The 22,217-nt window shown below is 32.8% G+C and overlaps 1 protein-coding gene across 7 annotated transcripts in view; it reads left to right on the forward strand.

Annotated features, from left to right (window-relative positions):
• Positions 1 to 22,217, forward strand: part of LOC142983853 (zinc finger protein castor homolog 1-like) — an 83,197-nt gene that overhangs the window by 41,370 nt on the left and 19,610 nt on the right. For 6 of the 7 annotated variants that reach the window (XM_076130998.1, XM_076130999.1, XM_076131004.1 and 3 more), the window contains 6 exons: positions 11,537 to 11,629; positions 11,877 to 12,786; positions 12,935 to 13,100; positions 13,170 to 13,308; positions 13,606 to 13,710; positions 14,672 to 14,738. In XM_076130998.1, coding sequence (XP_075987113.1) covers positions 11,925 to 12,786; positions 12,935 to 13,100; positions 13,170 to 13,308; positions 13,606 to 13,710; positions 14,672 to 14,738 — 1,339 coding nt within the window. In that variant the 5' untranslated portion in view covers positions 11,537 to 11,629; positions 11,877 to 11,924. The remainder of the gene's footprint in view (positions 1 to 11,536; positions 11,630 to 11,876; positions 12,787 to 12,934; positions 13,101 to 13,169; positions 13,309 to 13,605; positions 13,711 to 14,671; positions 14,739 to 22,217) is intronic. The other variant, XM_076131005.1, reaches the window with a different exon arrangement.

A 22,217-nucleotide genomic window follows, 5' to 3' on the forward strand; every position in this document is an offset into this window, starting at 1 on the left:
GTTCATTCACATAAATAAAATGGAGACTTCAACCAAATATTTATTTAAACAAAACTTATTAAGTGTGTAAACAATGACGCCATATGATACTCATCTTAATCAAAAGGTACACTTACCCTTATACAGTAACAAGACTGATACAACAAAAATTACTGAATCATTTTTGAACAAAACGATGCGAGTCACGCAACTTGAAGAGTTCCAGAAATTTCGTACAGACTATCAAAATATATGCAAAAGGAATAAAAATAACTTATTATTTAACTTATATGAACAAACTGTAAGCAACCACGGCGAGTGCAACCTGCGCCGAAACGTTAGGCATTTAAAGGTAAAATGCGTGTTCGCGTTAATGCCCATATTATATAACTACGGGCAAAAAGTCTTTTCGCATTATAGTATGTATGAACTTGTAATAAAATCTCTTTGGAATCACAAATGAGTACACGGTTCACTAGGTTTCTTTCAGTGAGCTCGTGAGGTACCCAAATATCGAGCTTTTTTGTGTAGAGAAAAGATTTTATTACAAGTTCATACATACTATAATGCGAAAAGACTATTTCCCCGACCTAATATTATACACTAAACATGCAACGCGAGAGTTAAAAAGTTATTTAAACTTCACCGTTCTGATTTCCAAAAAAAAACTTTATTATGTATGAATGCATGTATATATATGAATTATTGATATATTACCCACTAGCTGACCCGCGCAACTACTAATTTTTCCCGTTTTCCTAACATTTTTTACTGCTACTCAGCTCCTATTAGTAGCAGCGTGATGATACATAGCCTATAGCCTTCCTTGATAAATGGGCTATCCAACACAGAAAGAATTTTTCAAATCGGACCAGTAGTTCCTGAGATTAGCGCGTTCAAACAAACAAACAAACAATCAAACAAACAAACTCTTCAGCTTTATAATATTAGTATAGATGAAACCTACATATATTTTACATACCACACTTCACGTCCGTTTATTGTATTCAAACTTATATTTAGGTAAGTAGGTGTCTACTTATCGTAATAAAATAACATTATCAATTCACGGCACAGTTTGCAAGCCAAACGCATTTCAACGTGTCTGTCACTCAGGGTTTCAATGACAGGAAAATGGCGACGATTGAGGTGGAAAACTAATGATTTAATATTAAAAACATGTCCGTGCTATAATGCTGCCACTTCGGACTAATCGACAACCAAACTACATAATAAGTAAGCACATCTTTCCGCTTACAATTAATATTAAATTATTGTCTTCGAAGGCAGACAGCGAGCTCTAATGTTTTATAATTAAGTCCTGAGCTTTTCTTAGTATGAATAATTTGTAAACGACACCCATACGAAACCCATAGCCAGTTGCGCTCATTAAAACGATCTGTGGGTTAAGCAGACCTTTGGCGCGGTTATTCCACAGATGGGTGACCGCAGTGGTATTTGAACTGGGCGTCTCCGTGCTTCGGAGGGCACGTAAATAGTCAGTCCTGGTTGTTGTCAATTAAGATAACAGTCGTTAAGCCACGTCAAAGGCCTTCAGGTAGCTTGAACAACTTTGACACTAGGTTGACCACTAACCATAAGACACGAAGAAATAATGGAAACGAATGGAAAATACGTCTTTAAAATAAGAATGGAATCTTAAACACTTTCATTCCATTCTTGTATTTTATATTTGCGTTAAATAAATAGCTTTTGTTTTTAAATAAAGAATTCCGGATACAATTTCGAATATTATTTTAACGCGTTAAACATAACTGGCTGTTGACATTTTTGAAATAAGAACTTTAAACCGCAAGCGTCGTAGCAGTTCCAATTTCAAATTTATACTCTAAATTACTACAAATTATTACAAACTTAATTTTGCGTACGTTTGGAACTAAAATAGACTTTATTTCATTGGAGTAGAATGCATAGTTGTTAATTTAAGTGTAAGTTAAGATTGTGAGTGATGTTTTGATATGAACTTGGTTTCTTAGAAGCTACTTAAGGTCCGTATATAGTGTTGTGTTAACAATAACAGTTTTTGTGTTTATATGAACTAGGGTTGCCAGATCTGATTATTTCCTGAACATTTTTGAGACCAAGAACTGAATCAAAGGTCTCCGAGACTACACTAACTACGAATAACAACAAAAAAAAACCACTTCGTATTGTAACTTTTTCAAAAGTAGTATTTTTTCATCCCGGGACAGTGAAGTAATGTTACTAGGCATGGGACAACATGCTAAATTCCCGGACAATCCCGGGACAGTCCCGAGAATCCCGGTCATCTGGTAACCCTATAAACTGTTAATGGTGTTACATTACATTTGTCGATTCGCAGATTTGTGCGTAGGATTTGTTTAGTAATGGCGGTGGTCTGAGCTTTAGGTGGTCTTTATCTTTGTGTGTTATATCCACTTATGTCATGTCATGTATATAGAGAATTATAAAACGTTACAGTTATAGTGAAAGGTATTACTTGTTATCTATAGAAAATTACATAACTGAAAATTTTTGGATTTTTCGACTTCGATGTCTTCAAAGAGAACTTTTTGTAGTAACTATAGCTGTTTATACTTGTTTCAAAGTTTCACGTTTGTTACTTTTTGTCCGCGTACAAAAATAATATGCAAAATTTTCCTGCTAATAAATCAGTCATTAACCTCTTACAGTTATAATGTACATTTACGGCGAATTCTTAAGTAATTAGATACACAGTAACGTGGGTCGGCCAGACGCTGAAACAGCACTTATGCTCTATTAGTGCAACGACTTGTCTTACAATAACACACGCGACAAATTCCACAACGAATACCACTGACATTAACTCGATAGTATCGACTTACATAAACAAAAGGTAAAAAGATGTCTAACCGCGAATCTTCAACGATCTCCTATAACGATAGAACATAAACGTATAAAAAAATAACTATAATTATGAGAACACAAAATTTTCCCAAACAATAAAAGCCCGACGTCAATTGGAAACGAATAAAAAACGAACACACGAACACATTTACATCTCCTAATAAATCTCGGAACACAAAAATCCTGGTCGAAATGAATAAAGAAAAATAATCACAAAGCCAGTAGTCGAACCGAAAAAAGAAATTAAAAATTCAAATAAAAGAACGTATTCCTTAAGATAATGCTTATTCATTCCACATTTAAAATCAAATTTTCAAATAAAGAACTCGCGGCGGTCGATCGGGCGCGTATGATAAAGCGAGAAAGATATACCATGACATATGTGTGCTAGACAGAGAGAGATAGCTTATTATGATTGACAGCTGAGAACGGTTAGCCTTGAAATATTTGAAACATTATATTATTATAAAGTACACTATCTTTGGTAGACACGAGAGCAAAGCGGACATCGAAGTTTTTTTATCGTCGGAGCTTTTACATTAGTGTTCTAAAAATATGAAATGTGTCTTAGTACTTTGTAGTTAACTAATGGATTTTATATGTGAGGAATTTGATAACTTTGATAAGTGATACATGAACCAGTTGCCGACAGCGAGTACCTTTCCTTATTTTAATACAACTTTTGAAAGATTTGACTATTAAGAACACATCTACTCTAGTTAGTTTACTTTTATTTTTTGTAAAATAACCGAATAATCTACAAATATATTATGTAATGTCCTAACTACTCGCGCGTACACTCATTACCGCACGTATAATGCCGCTAGATACGTCCGACGGCCAGTTTCACCGGAACACGTTTTAAATCATAATTCGAACGTTTTTTTATGAATTTAGAACGTTGACTTTTTAACTTTTTATTTTGTTAGCTGCATGTTATAAGGCAAGGGAAGCTACTGAGAACGGCCAGTTACAGTAGAGAACTAATGAACCATGACGTCATTGTGTTGTAATTACGTAATAATTAGTTCTAATATCAATGTAAGCCGTTTTTTATGAATATATAGACTTTTATTGCAGCTTTTAAAAAGCAATTTAACAAATCCACGTCCGCATTTAAAGTTAACAAAACGGATATAACTACTGGTTTTAGCACTCGCCAATTTCCTCGTTGACACATAGATGATTAACTCCATCTGTCGGTACAGTTAGTCAATTAGAACGACTAAGGTTAATTGGTCATACATCAACTTTGATTAATGTATCACTTTAAAGCTTTCCAAAAATGTATAAAAACATTCGTTTAAAATAGAAACTTGATTTGAATATAAAAGGTAAAATATTATCTCGGTAGTAATTAATTAGAGGCTTCACCGAATTATGGAATCCAAAGAGTTTTTATTGAAATGAAACGGCGTTTTTATGATAAAAAATATCAATGGTTCAATTATAAGATAAAGGTCGTATTTGAGAGGTTCAATCGTTCATGTTCAACAAATAAGCGAGAAAGCCTGCGTGCGCGCAGTTCCGCTTTTGACGCGTAGAGCTACGAATCTCGTAGACGCTACGGCGCGTAGATGCGTTAACACGTTTCGCACTAAAATGATGATTGCAGAAAAAAGTAGTTCAAATTAATGTTTAATCGCAGCACGCAGAGATTTACAAATTACTGTAATTAATCATATTTATATAGTTAAAAAATTCTAACCAATTTATTTGCAGTCCTACTTATTTTTTGTTTTGTGCGAATATTTAATTAAACCCATCGAAAACTCACACATTTCACACTTCACACACAAAAAAATATAACTAAGTCTACTCTACCCATCCATAGTTCTTTATCAGTAACAAATTTCATTCAAATTTGGAAGCGGTTCGACATTTGAATATTCAAATGGGCGCTAATCGTTTTTATTGGTGACTTTACGGCCTATAACGATCACTTGAAGAACGCATTTGAATTATCGTTCGCTCCCGAACTTCGAGACGATGTTTGAATTTAGAATACATTTGACAGATGAAATGTCACACACGTCCTTTGTTCCTTGTATTTTTAATACGACATTAATATAATAATATTATGAAATTTTATTTAACATCAAAAAGCTTAAGTTATCAATTGTTTCATATGTGTTAGTGAATATGGTATTCTATAATAGTATGTAAGTATGATCGTGAGTTCGGTTCATACCTATTCCTCACATACTTTTATAGAACACCAGTATTCTAAAAAAGTATGTGTGTATGAACCAATTTGCGCCAAAACGGCTGTACCAAAATAGATAAAATTTGCCCAAGTTATAGATCGTATACCGCGCAGTGTTAGTGAGGCCGGTAGTATTCTACAATAGTAAGCAAATATGATGCGTTTTAACGCCAAATCGATAAAATGTAGTTTAGCAATAGATCATATTATTACTCAGAAAAAATATATAAATTACTGTTTTCCTCAATAAAAATAAAAAAACAACACACGCAAAGCCGCGGGCGATATCTAGTAATAACCTTAAAAATAGCTTTTAAAAGCTTTCTAAAGTTAAATATCTCCACGTAGAGTATTACAAAACTGTACGTTATCAAAAAGCAATCATTATATCGATTTTATAATTTAATTAGACCGAGTGAACCGTGTGGGCGCAACTAGTATGTTTCTTATCTCTTTTTATACATAAAAGTTGGTATAACTCGCGCGTGCGGCGATGCTTGTTATTTGAAGATTTTTTTTATGTAAATGTTTTTGTATCATTAATTGGTTATAATTAATAAAATGGTTTGAACATGGACATTGGGTTACGAAAATGTTTTTATTTTGGCATTTGGTTATATCGTAAAATTAAGTTTTAAGCCATGAGACGGCTTAAGAAACTTTGACACTAATAGAGTAACAACAAAATAAAAAAAAATGCGACAAATTTAGAACTACCTCCTTTCTTCAAAGTCGGTTAAGAATACAGAATATTTTAAAATTAAGTACAGTAGTAGATATACAAACATACAAACAAATTTAACGTCAAAAAACCGCTGACTTTTTCTATAATTTATGTTCAGCTTGAGGCTATGTTTTTGTTAAGTTATTATAATTGAGCGTTTTATAGAAATTCGTGGGTAGTTTCATATAAATATTATTTTTATTGATTAAGAATCGCACGCCACTAAATTAAGATCAAAGATACGCGGTTCAATTTAAACCTAGACTTAAAAAACCAGTTATTAGAAGAACATCTGTTTCTCACCGACCTACTTGTCCCACGTTCGATGCCCGGCTTACAAATTGCAATGTGTAATTGTAAAATTATAACGGTAATACGTCAGATTATCAATTTGTTAAATTTACATACTGATGTCTTAGTTTGGTATTTTTTTGTTGTTTAAAAAGTAGGGTTAGGAAAAAATATGTCAATTAAGAGAAATAAAAGTAGCTTCAATACAATCATTATAATGTTTTGTCGTTATAATTGATTAAGGTGTTGTGGGTTCGATTCTCACTTGGGACAATTTATTTGTACAATACCAACAGATAGTTGTTTCATATCTGTATAATAGTGTCCGTGATTTGTATGTTTGTAAAAAATCACGCAATTTTTTTTTTCTGAATGCAATTTTCACTTTAAAATCGTTCAACAATTATTAAAAACTAACTCATTTTAATATATAGAAACTATGTAATAATCATAAAGAATATTTCCCGTACAAATCAAGTACAAATGGCAGAATAAATATAACAGTTTCAAAATGTATTTTACCATAGAGAATGATTAATGACAACGGCTATAGTTTTTTGTTCGTAAGCCGGTCGTTTACTCCGCAAAGCTTTAATTTTATCTCAAGAATATGAGATCATCTTGACATATATGTGTATTTTTAGTTAATTATCTATTCTATTGTCATAATATTGATAACTAGCTAAACTAGCTGACCCGCGCAACTTCGCTTGCGTCACATAAGAGAGAATGGGTCAAAATTATGCCCGTTTTCGTAACATTTCTTATTGCTACTCTGCTCCTATTGGTTGTAGCGTAATGATATATAGCCTATAGCCTTCCTCGATAAATGGGCTATCTAACAGTGAAATAATTTTTCAAATCGGACCAGTAATTCCTGAGATTAGCGCGTTCAAACAAATAAACAAACAAACAAACTCTTCAGCTTTATAATATTCGTTTAGATAATTTACTTTTTCGTAATATATAAATAAAGTGTCAAACTGAAACTTGTTTAAGCCGTCCAAAGGCTTTTTATTTGCCTTTCCAGTCCAGCTATATCTATTAACTACTGTAAAGTCCTCAACCCGCACTTGGCCAGCGTGGTGGACTCAAGGCCTAACCCCTCCATCACTCCGGGAGAAGACCAGCAGTCGGACATTTTTTTCTGTAACAAAATTTTCACGTAGTAACTGCCAAATTCCGGCCTATTGGACTATCTATCGAGAAACATGCTAATTATAAAATGTCTTATAGTACTGTACTTGACCCGGGAATCGAACCCGAGACCCGAAAACAAAAGTCGGACAACATACCGACTGCACCACAAAGAAATGAAATAGTTACAATTAGTTACTACACAATAATCAAACGATTTCAACACAATCTTATTTATTGTCTCTCAAAGGCAAAGGTCGCCATTTTATAATTAACCTGAAACTTTTAAATTTCAAAGTTGGCAAATCTTTTATTCTTATAATTACGATCTGAGATAAGATAAGCCGATGTCATAATCGACTAATCGACTAAAAGTAGTTGCGATTTAGTTTAAATAAAGATATTTGTTACTATTACATAGTTTGGTTAGCCGGATTTTGTATAGGTCTATACAATAGGCTTAGTTATTAACAAATAATTCACTTAGATTAGGCAATTTAAGCTTTATGTAATAGTAGAGTCTATCACCATCAACAAAGATATATTATATAATTAATAAAAAATCAAAATAGATTGTGTAGTTTACAATTACTTGTACAACCAAGGTATTAAAATCATAATAATAATTACCATTTTGCAAGAATCATGTATTAATTTTAATAGTATCTATTTACATGTAAGCCAAAACGAAGTCGATTACCAACTATTCATAGTCATCTTACAAAAAAAGTTCTACCGCCTTAGCAACAATAGAAACAGAATTAAAAACATTACAGATCAATAATCTTAATAAATAAATATAATTAAAACATGTACTCCAAATAGATCAAGTCTTTAAAATCTAGATTTCAATTTAATCCGTTTCCGCTACGCCATTTTGTCCGCCATGTTGGTTCCCGATCAATATTAATATTGCGCGCGCACATAGCTGCGATCATTTTATTGTTATTATTGGATATTGTTCCCGCCAAGGCTGAGTCGAAAATGGTGCGGTTCAGCTTTTAAATAGGTTGTTAACCGGGAATGGTTTTACTTTTGTCGCTGTAAGGACAATGCGATTCAATGGTTCTGATCTTCATTATAGTGTTACGGCGCAATGATATGAGTAAAACATAAGTACTTTGGAATTGTTAAGTGAATCAGATTACTGCGCGGGCGCGTGATGGCGAAAGTTATGTTTTATGTCATATATAAACGTTTATCTGAGATATATTTTATCGACATTCTATGAAATAAACTACTAGTTTATTATCTTAATACTAATCTAAGTATTTCATTAATAAACCTTCATATTTTTCTTTCTTTAGTACGTTTTACAATACCGTCTTTTGTCAAAATTTTCAGCCACTCTTGACTTGGTATATCTATCAAACTTTAATTCACTCTTATAAATACTATACGTAACATCACGCCAGTTACAGCCAAACGTGTAGGCAGAAGTCTATAAAATTACACTCACTTTTCGCCATTCACAATGCCAGTTCCTTGAAACCTCCTAAGACGCGCCTATTGCCATCTTGTACATATGTCTATTAAACTATTCTACTAACTATTCTAAAAGTGTCTCACTGCTGGACAAAGGCCACTAAATACTCAGCAACAATTCTCTAAACTCAATACTTTATAAGTTACTTAATACATTTTTCTTTCATGTACTTCGAAAGCCGTACATAGTAACTTTATTTAACTAGTCCATCTCATTCGACATGTGTTGGACAACAGATCGACATATCGATAGTGTCCCCTCTCTAAATGTCAGTCGATGTATCGACATGCGACATCGATAATTTACAACTGTCAACAGTGTCACATTCCTAGGGTTGATGATGCAGTTAAAAAAAAAATTTCGAGTTGCGTAATTTTATTTGTAGTTTTTTAGTTTCGAAAATTCGTTTATCTATACTAATCTATACTTCTAAACTAATACTATAAAGCTGAAGAGTTTGTTTGTTTGATTGTTTGTTTGTTTGAACGCGCTAATCTCAGAAACTACTGGTCCGATTTCAAAACTTCTTTCAGTTAGATAGTCCATTTATCGAGGAAGGTTATAGGCTATATATCATCACGCTTCAAACAATAGGAGCAGAGTACCAGTAAAAAATGTTACAAAAACGGGGAAAATGTTGACCCATTCTCTCTTATGTGACGCAAGCGAAGTTGTGCGGGTCAGCTAATGTGAAAATATGTAGAGAGATCTGTTATAGTAAGCTATATTGAGAGCGAAATGAGACAGTGCATTTCACACATGAGACATTAAATATACCAGCTTGTGAATGCTCAATTTAAAAAATAACCACGTAACATTTTAGACTTTTACCAAAAGCGTCGAATTTAGACTTTACTGATAAACCATGATTAACTGTACTTCGAGCTTGTACAGTAAAAATAATTTATTTTTGCCTATAACAGTACTTTTGTTCGTTAAATAAATTAACCTGAAACATTCAAAATATACTTGTAATTATAACTTTTAAACTCTCGCGTTGCATGTTTAATGTAGGTATAATAGAATACGGGAATTAACGCGAACACGCATTTCACCTTAAAATGCCTAACGTTTCGGCGCAGGTTGCACTCGCCGTGGTCGCAGGCTGACATCAGACAATAGTTAGTAATTCCCGTATTCTATTATACATTATACTTGTAATTGTATTCCTTTACTGTTTATGACGTCATATTACATGAAATATCAAAAGTAATGATTTAACCAGTCGTGGAAGTTTTTTTGTTCGTTCTTACACGTGCTGTTAGTTCACTTATAAATGTCAATCGGAGATGTAAACGGATTAAGTGTTATCACATATGTACAAATTACGCGGTTTCATGTATTTTGGCAATTTTTGCACACGATGTTATTTCGAAGATGTTTATGTACATTCGTTTGACAATACAATTTACAAATTATTTATTTACGTAACTACATAATATCACGCTTTTTTCCCAAACGGATAGGCAGACACTAAATAACACCACTTGGTACGATCCTTACAAACTTTCCTTCTCTCATTTATGTACAGTACATACTTGTCATAAAAATAATAATTTATTCTATACAATATTTACTATTACATGCTTAACTTAACGCTATAAAGATATACTTATTTCTGTAATCGAATGTTAAAGATCAATTTACTACAAAACTTAGAAACAAAACTTCGTGCCCGACATTTTGGGTTCTATATGAAATATGACTACAGTAATTGACTAATAAAAGCCTTATCACAACTTAATACAAATATTAAGTTTATTGAGCCTAATTAGTAGAACCAAGTGCAAAAAAATACAATTTTAATTAGAGTATTAAAAGTACTCATACTAAAGTTTTATTACGGCTCATGTTTTCCTGTCATACAAACTAACAAATTCGATCAGTCAAAGTAAAGCTGCTCTACAAGTAACCTACAATTATCTATTCCACTAAAAATCAACAACATAAAAAAAATAAGTTAACGGTTCAAGTTAAAACTAATTCATCCAATTACATATTGCGGGTACTTGCTTAAAAAATATACTATAACTAGCCGTCCGCGACATCCCGTGTAAATCCCAATCCCTCGGGAACTCCGGGATAAAAAGTAGCCTATGTGTTACTCTGGGTCTTCAGCTACCTACATATCAAATTTCATCGTAATCGGTTCAGTAGTATTTGCGTGAAAGAGTAACAAATATCCATACATACTCACTGCATTTATAATATTAGTATGTTTCAAAAGTCAACGGCCGAAATCAAAAAGTAGGGTAAACTGAGATTTTGAGTCGTTCTACTTACTGTATTATAAACTATCGATAGTTATAGTGACCCGCGAGCGAAGGCCGTATCTTTGTATTAGTTTTAATAAGTAATTGTACACTCGAACCACGTTACCAATTTCGACATGAATACACGTTTTTTTTCTCGCCTCGCTCCGAGCAATCTCGTTTTCTCGAAAATAGATCTAATATGTTGAATATAATTAATTTCATACCAACTCACTTGATCGATGCGTGTTACTTGGTGTGGTTTTTTTCGTATAATTATTTTTAAATTACAGAGTATTACGTCAATTCAAGCAGAAAACGGAACGTTTTTTCAACAACAAATTGGTTTACGCGAAATTTGATGTTTGAAGAATTTTTTGTTCTAATATGTTCCGTGTCAGCGCTGAGTTTTAGCTTCTATTTCATTATAAAAGTAATTTTATAGTAATAATATGAAATTAATGACTAGACTACATTATCTAGCGTATATTTTATATTCGTAATATATAATTTTACTCAATTTGGAAACGAACTTGTTTGGCCGTTAAGCTCACCGACATGTTTACTTACACGGTTCTTTTTTGTTACAGATGATGCACAGTTATTGGCTGATCTAGAAGACTGATTACAAAATATTTATGAAGCCAATAAGGAAATGATAGGTCCATGAAGTTTCTCCCCAGGTAACGACCTAAATTTGCTAATAATCAACTTTATTATTCCCAAACAATGAAGAGAAAATTTAAATTCAAAACATTCCACAGTATTCAGCTAATCTTATTGTCAACAAAAGACTATTGTTTCTTCTCAACACATTGTTTCAATTTAAATTGAACGAAAATGAATCACTGTTATGATTGAACGCTAAAATGTATTGAGTTAAATTTGATTGTTTATATAAAACTGTAAGTGTTCGTTTTGTGTTCGCAGGACGGACTCGTTTCAGGTTGTGGTCCTCGAAAGAGTCCAATCACTGCAATGACTACTGCGATGGCTGCTCACCAAGAATCTATCCACGAGAGACTTCAGCCCACGCCCGAGGAGCCGCTGTACCTGCACCATGAGTCGTCGTCGTGGCCCGAGTCTGCCGACCACCAGGAGGAGCACAGCACCGACATGTCCCCGTACTACAACATGCCAAAAAGAAACAAGAGAAAGAACTTCAAACCCAGATGTGCTCCCAACGCGACCGCCTTCTCTGACGACTCCAACGGAGCTAACTGTGATACAGGAAGCCCTGTCAACGGCAACGATAGGACTACCCCGGAACAAGGTGATGACGACAAGGAGGGAAACTATGCTAAGATTGGTGTCAAGAACTTCAGTCTCCTGAAAGGTGGCGCCGTAGACCTCAGTAGAAGACTAAGTACTGACTCCAACGAAAACATAGACTCAAATTACCAAAATAGGTTACCGGAAGATAAGAAAGTAGACTCTTTTCAACATTCGTACATACATAGCTTACAAATGAACCAGGGCGGCGAGAGAGAGCGGACCGTCCTAAACTTTAGTAATTTACAAAATAAGACGTTTTGTGCCAAAAATCCTTTTGCGATATCTCAACTAATAAAGACTAACTCACCTCCGAGAAGAAGGGACTCGGACTCTGACGAAGACAAAGGTCAGGATATAAACGCGAATGAGAGACTAGAGGAGAACCAGGAGCCCATGGACACGACTGAGCCGCAACAAAATGGCGATGTATCAAACGCTACAAACAGAATATTGCGAGACTACGCCATGAACACAATGAAGGAGCTGCTCGGTATTTACGGCTTATCTTCTAATGAAGTGGCTGACGCGATCAGCGGACAGATTAGAGCATTAGAAGCTTTGCAAGGTGAGCTCATCAAAAATGCATAAATTCACGCAGCAATAAACTTTATTATAATATTATAATCTTCTTAGTTTTATGACCGAACAATCTTAGCAGGCAATCATTGTGTTACTTTATTGGATTTTGATTGAGATGTATTATTTGTTTTTAGGTAAATCGTTTACGCAGCTGCCTTTGGGATTGAAGAGACGGCATGACTCTGGCTTGGAAGATGGGACGGATAGAAGTATGAGAAGATCTTCATCAGCTACTGAGGATGAAGGCTCAACGAACATTACTCCACCGAAGACTCCTGACAATGACATTGAAGCTCAGAGGTATAAAACACTTTTAGGCTTTTATCGTAAATTCTTCAGAGTAAAAACTTATGCGGTGTTTTCTTTCAGACAAAGAGCGTTGCAAATCATAAACCAGCAGTCGATGAGACTGTTCAACAGGTCTCAAGGTCAAGAGGAAGATGGCAGCGGTTCTGATGATGGAGACCAGACCCTTGACCTGAGCGTCTCAAGAGATACCGACGGACAGGTAAATATTTTCATAATAAATCATATTTCGCATCATAAATATCATCAAGTTTACAACGTACGTCAATTTAGTTTTTGTTAGCATTAAAACAACACAAAAGTTTGCTTGGCAATAACCGAAACTCATAAATAATAAGTTTTTCCTTTTTGAAGTTGACGGTATTGAAATAAGTACGTACAATTCTTTGAATTTGACAATAATCCTAACATTTGCACATGTATAAGTTTGGTATGCGGTTATAATAGAATGTAAATTTAGATTTAACGATTGATAAGCATCTGTTTTTTTGTTAATAAGGAACAATCGGCGGCCTCGAGCGCCGCGAATAGTGTCTCGGAGTTTGAGCAACAAAACCTTTTGATGAGGAAAAATTTAGAGGATTTAGCCAACTTGCAAATGCAGGTGTGTATAACAACCTCTATTAATACTCCAATCAGAATAAGACTTGAACGTTTGTCCGTTTGTTTGTTCAAGCTATTTTTAGACAGATTTCTTAAAGGACATCTATCACATTGTTAGAAATTTGTGTTTGTTGTTGCTACGTCAATAAGATTACATTGACTGTCGTAGATTTGAATTCCTTTTGAAACAAATGTGATTCCCAGATGTTTCAGTTCTAGATGTAGTTTAAGATTTGCTTGTAAAACTGTTACATTTAACATTTGTGGAAAACATGTATTTATAAATAATATGTTGTTATGATAGTATAGGTACTTATATTTTAATAAGATTTGCGTTACAGTTTAGAAAGATACGGGAAACGCTCTAATATGCTAGTTTTTTCAATAAGATAGAATATCAGATAGGTATTATATTTGAATAGGATTATGTAAATGATGTGAGAAGTTTGTTTAACAATGTAACATTCTTTGCATACGAAACAGTCGATCTCATAGACCACTAATTATTATAGACGTTTCTATAGAAACCTTGAAAATTTTACACAATATGATTTCTAATTTCACTATAGACACCTTGAGTTAACGCGAGTTTATTAACTTTTAAAAATACTATCCCGCGCTATGATTTGCTTTTATGTAGCGGGGACTTTTACAAACATACAAATAACACAAAGTGCAACCAGATTCGAAATAATTATTTGTGTAGTAATTGTTCCGTATGGGAATCGAACACACGACCTCTTGACTTGCTAGTGTTGGCGAGGTGATCACATTAACCATTGCGTCAAATCGAGTTACTGAACTTATGGAAGCGAATTGGCTATACAAAAATATATCTTACTTTTCAAAAAAGTATTTGTTTAAAAAGGGCCCAGTAGTCTTAAAAGTTATATCAACCAAACTAACAATTATTTCTTTATGATATTAGTGAGTATAATAAAACAAATAACGTTATTTTATAGGGTTTCTTCCAAAAACAATCATCGATGGACGCCGACGACTCTCAAGAAAGAAAACTGCAGGCAAGCGGTGAGTAATTAATAATAATTATATAAATAATTTTAATTAAATTTTATCAAAATATTTTTTAATTACCCTCCTTTAAAAAACGACCGTAAGAGTTTTATTAATGTTATTAGATGGTATTTTCATATGATTTATTGACCACTAAAATAAACTGAATTTTTATTTATTTTTTGGATGCGTTAGTAACGGACGATAATTGGAGCTTTCACCTCAAAATGAACTGACGGTTTTAATATTTTTTTTTGCGAAAAATATTTTTAGTAAAAAAAAATTGGTTTCAAAATGTAACTGAAACAGTATTTTTAAATCACGATAAAGATATTGCGTTCGATTACCGGCTCATAAAAAAAAATTGTCTTAAAAAAATTACTTATATTTTTATAATTTTAAAGGACGAAAATATGACTTAATATTGTGAAATAGTTTCAAATCGAAATACGGTCGTTTACATAATCCATAATATAGGTCGTTTAGTACATTTAGTTTTCGCTAAATGTCATTGAACTCTCATTATGAAGATTAGCAACACTTAGAACAGTTTCAGAACGCGAAACTCTACACTTAACAACTAAATATTATATTTTATATAATATATAGCAATTTTTAATAATATATTCCAAATAAGTAATTAATAAAACTGACAAAAACGCGTTAATTTGAAATTAATCTCTCCTTTTACTAATCTTATTAATATTAAAACTAATTTAAGCTGCCAATGTATTAATTCTTAATATCAAAGTAAAATTTTCGATATAATCAAGCACACATTTATCAAAAATCTTTTATAATACACATCACAAAAAATAATATTTTGACTTGTATTTTTCGAAGTCAAATCAAAAAAAGCAAAATTATTTCTATCAGGCATTTCCCTTCAAAACTTTAGCGTATTTTATCTTAGACAACAAAATGAGTGTTATTAACATGAAGAATATCGTTTTGTATTTATATCGGATTTCGATCATTACCTGAGGTCAATGACTTGTATTAGCACTATAATTATTAGTAAGGCCTTGGACTTCCTTGAATACAGTTCCTTGTGTTCAACAACCTGTGACTAATTCTATAACAGTTTATAGATTATAAAATAATATAAAGCAATACATTTATCAATCTACATTTATCATTTCGAAAGATTTTTAACTTACCTTTGTTATTTTCAACAAAATATTTACTCCGTCTCAAAGAAATCAATATCAGCCTAATAATAAAGTAATTTCTGTAGACTTGTGTCAATTGAAAGCACGGTTTTAGGAACCTTTTCTTGTATGTAAAATAGTTTTTCAACACCGAGCTTCTAAATTGATACATATATAATACTAGCTGACCCGCGCAACTTCGCTTGCGTCACATAAGATAGAATGGGTCAAAATTTTCCCCGTTTTTGTAACATTTTTTATTGCTACTCTGCTCCTATTGGTCGTAGCGTAATTATATATAGCCTATAACCTTCCTCGATAAATGAACTATCTAACACTGAAATAATTTTTCAAATCGGACCAGTAGTTCCTGAGATTAGCGCGTTCAAACAAACAAACAAACAAACAATCAAACAAACAAACAAACTCTTCAGCTTTATAATATTAGTATAGATATAAATGCATACCTACATTCATACATACATACATACACAAAATCACGTCTTCATCCCATAGATAGACAGAGACCAGAGATTTCTTACTTGATACTAGTTTATAAATACGGTTCTAATAAGATCCGGCAGTCAAACCAAACCATGAAATCACCATATCCCTCAAAAAGCTCATTAACATGATAACAAACATAAAATTAACTGTCTCAATAATGATATGCGCTTCAAACATTGAAAACAAATAATCAGTATCCACAAAATGGTACATTCTTACACCGACGCGTGAAATGTGACGACTCACTAATTTATTCAATGATCGCCGACTGTTTGATAGTTTTCTTCTTAATTACTGATTCCACGTTAATATTTGTGTTTCGGTGCAATGAACTTGCTTGAAACGTTTGGGATTATTGAGGAAATGTACAAAAGTGAAGATTTTAAGGAAATATTGATGCACAGTTATTAGTTCGCCATATTATTACACTTAAGGAAAATAGTGATTTTAATAATTTTCCGACAATCTAAAAAAAATGCAATGTTGAGAAAAAATGTGGTTAAGAAAATTTTAGTTCTTCCGCGAAATTTGTAACAAAATACTGGTTTTTCTATGACACACAATCAAAAGTTGCTCTTTTGGAAAAACGACCGCGTACTATTCAGATATTACACTTATATGTTAGTAAAACACCCCGTAAGCCTTCAAAATCATAAAAAACCATACATATATACTACAGATCACAGTTAACGACTCTAATAGTACGTAAAACGTTAATTCAAAGATTACTACAGCGCCTACGAGTGGCATTAAGCCATTAGTAACGGTTATACCACCATTTTACTCAATCATCTCTTTTGGCTACCTGTCACTATAAATAAACCGTGTGAACTTTGTCCCCAGCGCAATTGTTCTGATCCCGTGTTGACGCATATCCTGGCATATAAATTTTCCTATTATAGTTATCTATAAATAACGGTTAGACATAAAATTCACGATTTAAGACCTTTATAACTCAATGAAGTCAATTCATTTAAAAATCCACTCATAAATAGATATTGTATCTATTTTTTTTAGTCATACATAAATAATTCGAATTATGAATAACGTTTCTTCTAAAATTAACTCGTCTGCTGTCACAACATTCCAAATTCAAATTTTATTTACTAAAATAAAAAAAATATTTATTTTTAATTGAATACGAGTCATTTTATATTTAAAAACACTTCAATTTCAAATCATTGACTTAAAAGTAAAAGTCAAATCATTTGAGATTTGATTTTAAAGTTTTAACTTTAGTTTCCGAGTAATTTTAGGCAACAATCAGAGTCCCTACATCCCGCGTGTCCCCTTCGAGTAATTGTAGAAACCTCGGCGCACTAATCTGCTCAATAGAAGCGAATTCACTCAATTGAACGAAGCTGAGAGCTCGGGGTGACGTTAATAGACCCACTATGTACGGGCCGTATTGTTAACGTTTACGTGTGTTTATCACGGGACTAGGTTTTTAACTTGACGTTGCTTGAAATTCGGAAATAATTTTAGTTAATTTTTTTAAAGGATAACGTAGCTTTCTTACTGTGTAAGAATTATTATAGTCGGTTCTGTAATTTTTGAAATATTTGCAAGTAAAATTTAGACACAAAAAATACCCTAGGTAGCATTTTCTTAAGTTTTAGAATGAAATATGCACGGAACTTCATAGATTGGCCTAAGAAAAAACTATCCTTAATGAACATAAAAAGTTAACTTCTACAAAAAATTACAAAAAAATATATCAAAAATTATTTTTTAAGTCAATTTGAAACTTCAAATCAAATCAAATCAAATCCTCGCACAGAGGGGAACATAAATAGAACATACTCGTTTCCCAGTTACGTGTAATAGTTCGGTTTCAGTTCGTCCGGTGAACACTGATTGTCGTGCGACAATCGCTTGCGACACAATCGCAGTCGCAATCAGGTCACAACACTACTTTAGAAGGAAGTAGTCGCATCACTATTATAAAGGAAGTCGTTTGATTTAACAATTGTTTTGATGTTTATTTACTTAATGTCGTTTGGTTAAGTAGTTGTTGGTTTTTTTTATGATTTGATGGTGTAGGTTCGAATACAGGCTAGAAAAAGAGATTTTATCAAGGATCATATGTCTCTAGTTCGATTCCCCGTCAATAAATCTTAGTATTTTAACTTTTACCGTTTTTTTACTTCAAGAGTTTGATTAAAGGACGACATAGAATCTAAAATTTTCGTGTTCCTAAATTCCAATTAAAAATAGTTTTAGATTTATCTTTTAACACAAACTATAAAACACATCTACACATAATATAATTTAATACATGAAAAAACAAAACATCCAAACGAATAAATATTAATAAGTGATAATACTTCCATTACCATCTTGTGCCGAGAATATATTCGCTGTTTAATGCGCCCGCACATATGAAACCGTATATAATCGCGCATTTACATAATATTAAATTAATATGTGTTGGTTCTGACATTCTATTTATACATATATAATACTTTTATTACTAAAAATAAAATTCAACGTTCGTGAAAATTACAACGTACTAGTAACGCCATCTATCCGTGAAGTATTGAACTAAATATGTGGTACTTAGAAATCTAATTAGAAACGATTATTTTGAAGCCTTAAGGCATTTTATGGATTGTAATTAAACTGTTTAAAATACAATATATTATGTTTTCTCTTTAATTTATCATATTAAGGGTAATTCTTTTGGGTCATGGATATGTGCTGGCTAAATTATCCGATAGATAAAGTGATAGTTTATGTAAATGACTGTCAAAATTGCACCTGATACACTAACCGTTATTTAGTAATGGTTTAATACACGAACGGCTTAATACACGACCAATGTTCGCTACAAAAATATCTCCAAAGTAAAAAGTAACAAAAGATACTTTCGCATTCGTAATACTCTCATTTATATCGGAAACCATAAAATAAATTATCCAAAAGTAACACTCGATTGTCCGATAATAATCACCGATTATTTCATTTTTGTGATCTTGCATCTCGCTCTAACACGTGAGGGGATAATCTTTTGTCTCTGTCGCCACAAATTATGTTAGCCGTGTGTTCCCGAGGCGATAGAGTTATAATTTATACAAAAATTTGTTAATTATTGTAATTAAACTCGTTGTTCGAGTACTGTTGTTTACGATTCGTGGATATTTATCGTTTTATCGAATTATTGTGGACGCCATTTTGGGTACCGCGAAGAAATACACTCTGTATACAATAGAACCTTATTACATGAAACTAACATTGCGAATGGCGAAACTTATTTTATACACCTCTGACTGCACCTTTAGGTATAACAGGCGTGATATTATGTATGCATAAAGAAAAATAGCAATCTTTTCTTTAGTACTAGAACATCCATTAGATGAAATAAACACATTTAGACATTCTAAAATTCAGGCTAGACATCTTAAAAGTACTAGACTTCTTCCAAATAAAAATACTGTAGTTCATGTACCAACAAACTATTAAAAGCTTGTCAGCTTGTCACTCTATAAATATACCTTTAAGTTCCCGACTACTGAGAGACATTAATGTATTCAAATTAATGAAAACATCCCAAAAATTATCATAAAGATCTTTTAAAATATACGGAACAAGCCGTTTAAGTCAACACATCGACCTTAACTGGCACAAATAAAAATGTATACGATTACATTTATGTTCTAATTTGGTAAGGCGAGATCGAGCCGAAACGATTCTAATCGATTAATTTATCGATTATCTCGTTGTACTTTTAATTAGAATTCGATACAAAACGATTTCTTTACATTTACAACACAATTCATATATGGTAACATTATAAACTAGTTATTTTTTATAAGTCAATTTGTCCCGGAAACATGTCGTGTTTGTAATTATCGATGGTTTAAAATCGATTCGCGAATCGATACTTTTTGCGGATGTAGGGAAATAAAATTTCTAAATAATTTGACCTTCTAATTTACGTAATATTTTATAAACGCAATTTAAGTATTTCCTTTATTGGAGTGTGGCGAATTTTATAATTTACGAGTATTTTTAGTTAATTATATTAAATGGCCTATAATATCCTGACTGTCGATGTATCATAGTGAAGGTAAAGGAATTTGAGTGGTAATTTCCTGAGCGGATGTAGATGGGTTCATATTTTGGTAAAAGCAATCAATCTCGGACTGTAGTCTCTATTGCCAATATCCTCGACGATTCATTTGGACTTAAAGGTTATTCAAAATTATAATGACATCATGACTTTCTTTACTTATTCTTCGAATCATAAAAATGTACAATTTTTAGTACCATGTTCCCTTCCGGTCTAGAACATGTTAAAATGACATAAATCGTTATAAAACGGCGTATAAATCACCGTATCCTTCACATAATAGACCATAAACAAACCATATATCTGATCAGGGCATAGAGGAAACGATTCCTTCCGTTACTATGCCTACAGGACAGTGCATCCATTGAGCCGCACATGTGCACCACAGCCTTCAGTAATTAACTGACTTGTATCCTCCCAAGAACAAAACGAATGGAGTCGACATCTTTTTCTGAAGACAACTTTCGCATCAAATTATCGCTGGGTTTTATGTTCAAGAACAGACACCGATATATCGTCGGCATAGGATTAGCCTATTAATAATATAACCTGTTAAAATTTATGTGCTATTGTAGTGCGATATCAATACCATGCGGACACGCTATGCGGAAACGCGGTCCTCTTTGAGCTAGTGATATACTACCGATGATTAAATTATTGATCCTTAATTGGTGATAGACTATCTTTAAAACGTAATGTTTTATTGGTTAGTGTCTTTTAACAAGTATTTTAAGTTATAACCATTTTTATTTTTCGTATTTTAAACAGCCGCGCCTGAAATAAAACCTATCTAAAACTCTTTTAAAGGTCACAAGAGAAAAAAAGCTAAAAAATAACACCTCCACGGATTTAATGCGCGTATAATTTCTTTGTGGCACCGCTCAGAATGTGAGCAGACGTCATAAAATATGCATTTCTTCGGGTGCGTGTGCGCAGACACACACATTGAAACAACACACACACAAGTATAATGAACTTACAGTGTATTTATACGAAGTTTACGCACACTATCGCACGATTACAATAACTCAATCGCACTACAGCCGCGCAACTTTTGCATATTCATTTGAGTCTTGCAGTTTGTATCTTTGTATAAAATTATAATGCATTATATGACCCGGACGAGCCATACTCGTCGTTTTTATGTTATAAAAGGTAAAAGGTACCTCAAGGAAACACGCTCTCTGCGAGCCTCTATCTATTTTATCTCCACAAAGTTTCTTGTTACTGCATACATTCACCATTTCTGTAATTTTAAAACGTTGTCGTATATTAATGTTGAGTTTATTAAACCGAGAAAAGTCTTAATATTATTCTAAATTAAAAGCAAGGTAGCTTAGGTCTATTTTGACATGTATCTTGATCAAACATTTGCTCTGACTACTGTTGCGATACCTTGAAAAAGTCACTTGTCAGAATTTTGATACGGTACATGTAAAAGGTTGAATTTACCAGTTCTCGACTTGTCGTATTGCGGTGAAGAAATAAAATCGTGCGTATTGTTTAGATGTAAATCAGAATAAGGATTAGGCAATATAAATAGTCGTGATTTATTCGGTTCATTTACATCTCGAGACTAAAATTATTACAGAAATTAAGACTTTACTTACAATCTTCAATTATTTTGTAATTACTTGGTAAATTAAGGGAAAGAAGCTTCGTATAAACTAGAAATAGTTGATAGATTTCTACAACACGTACCTGTATCGATCTATCATAAAATTGTTGCCCCAGACAGGTGTCAATATGGAATTCCTGTATAAT

Source organism: Anticarsia gemmatalis, chromosome 25 (assembly GCF_050436995.1).
Source record: "Anticarsia gemmatalis isolate Benzon Research Colony breed Stoneville strain chromosome 25, ilAntGemm2 primary, whole genome shotgun sequence".
In the NCBI taxonomy this organism is placed as follows: domain Eukaryota; kingdom Metazoa; phylum Arthropoda; class Insecta; order Lepidoptera; family Erebidae; genus Anticarsia; species Anticarsia gemmatalis.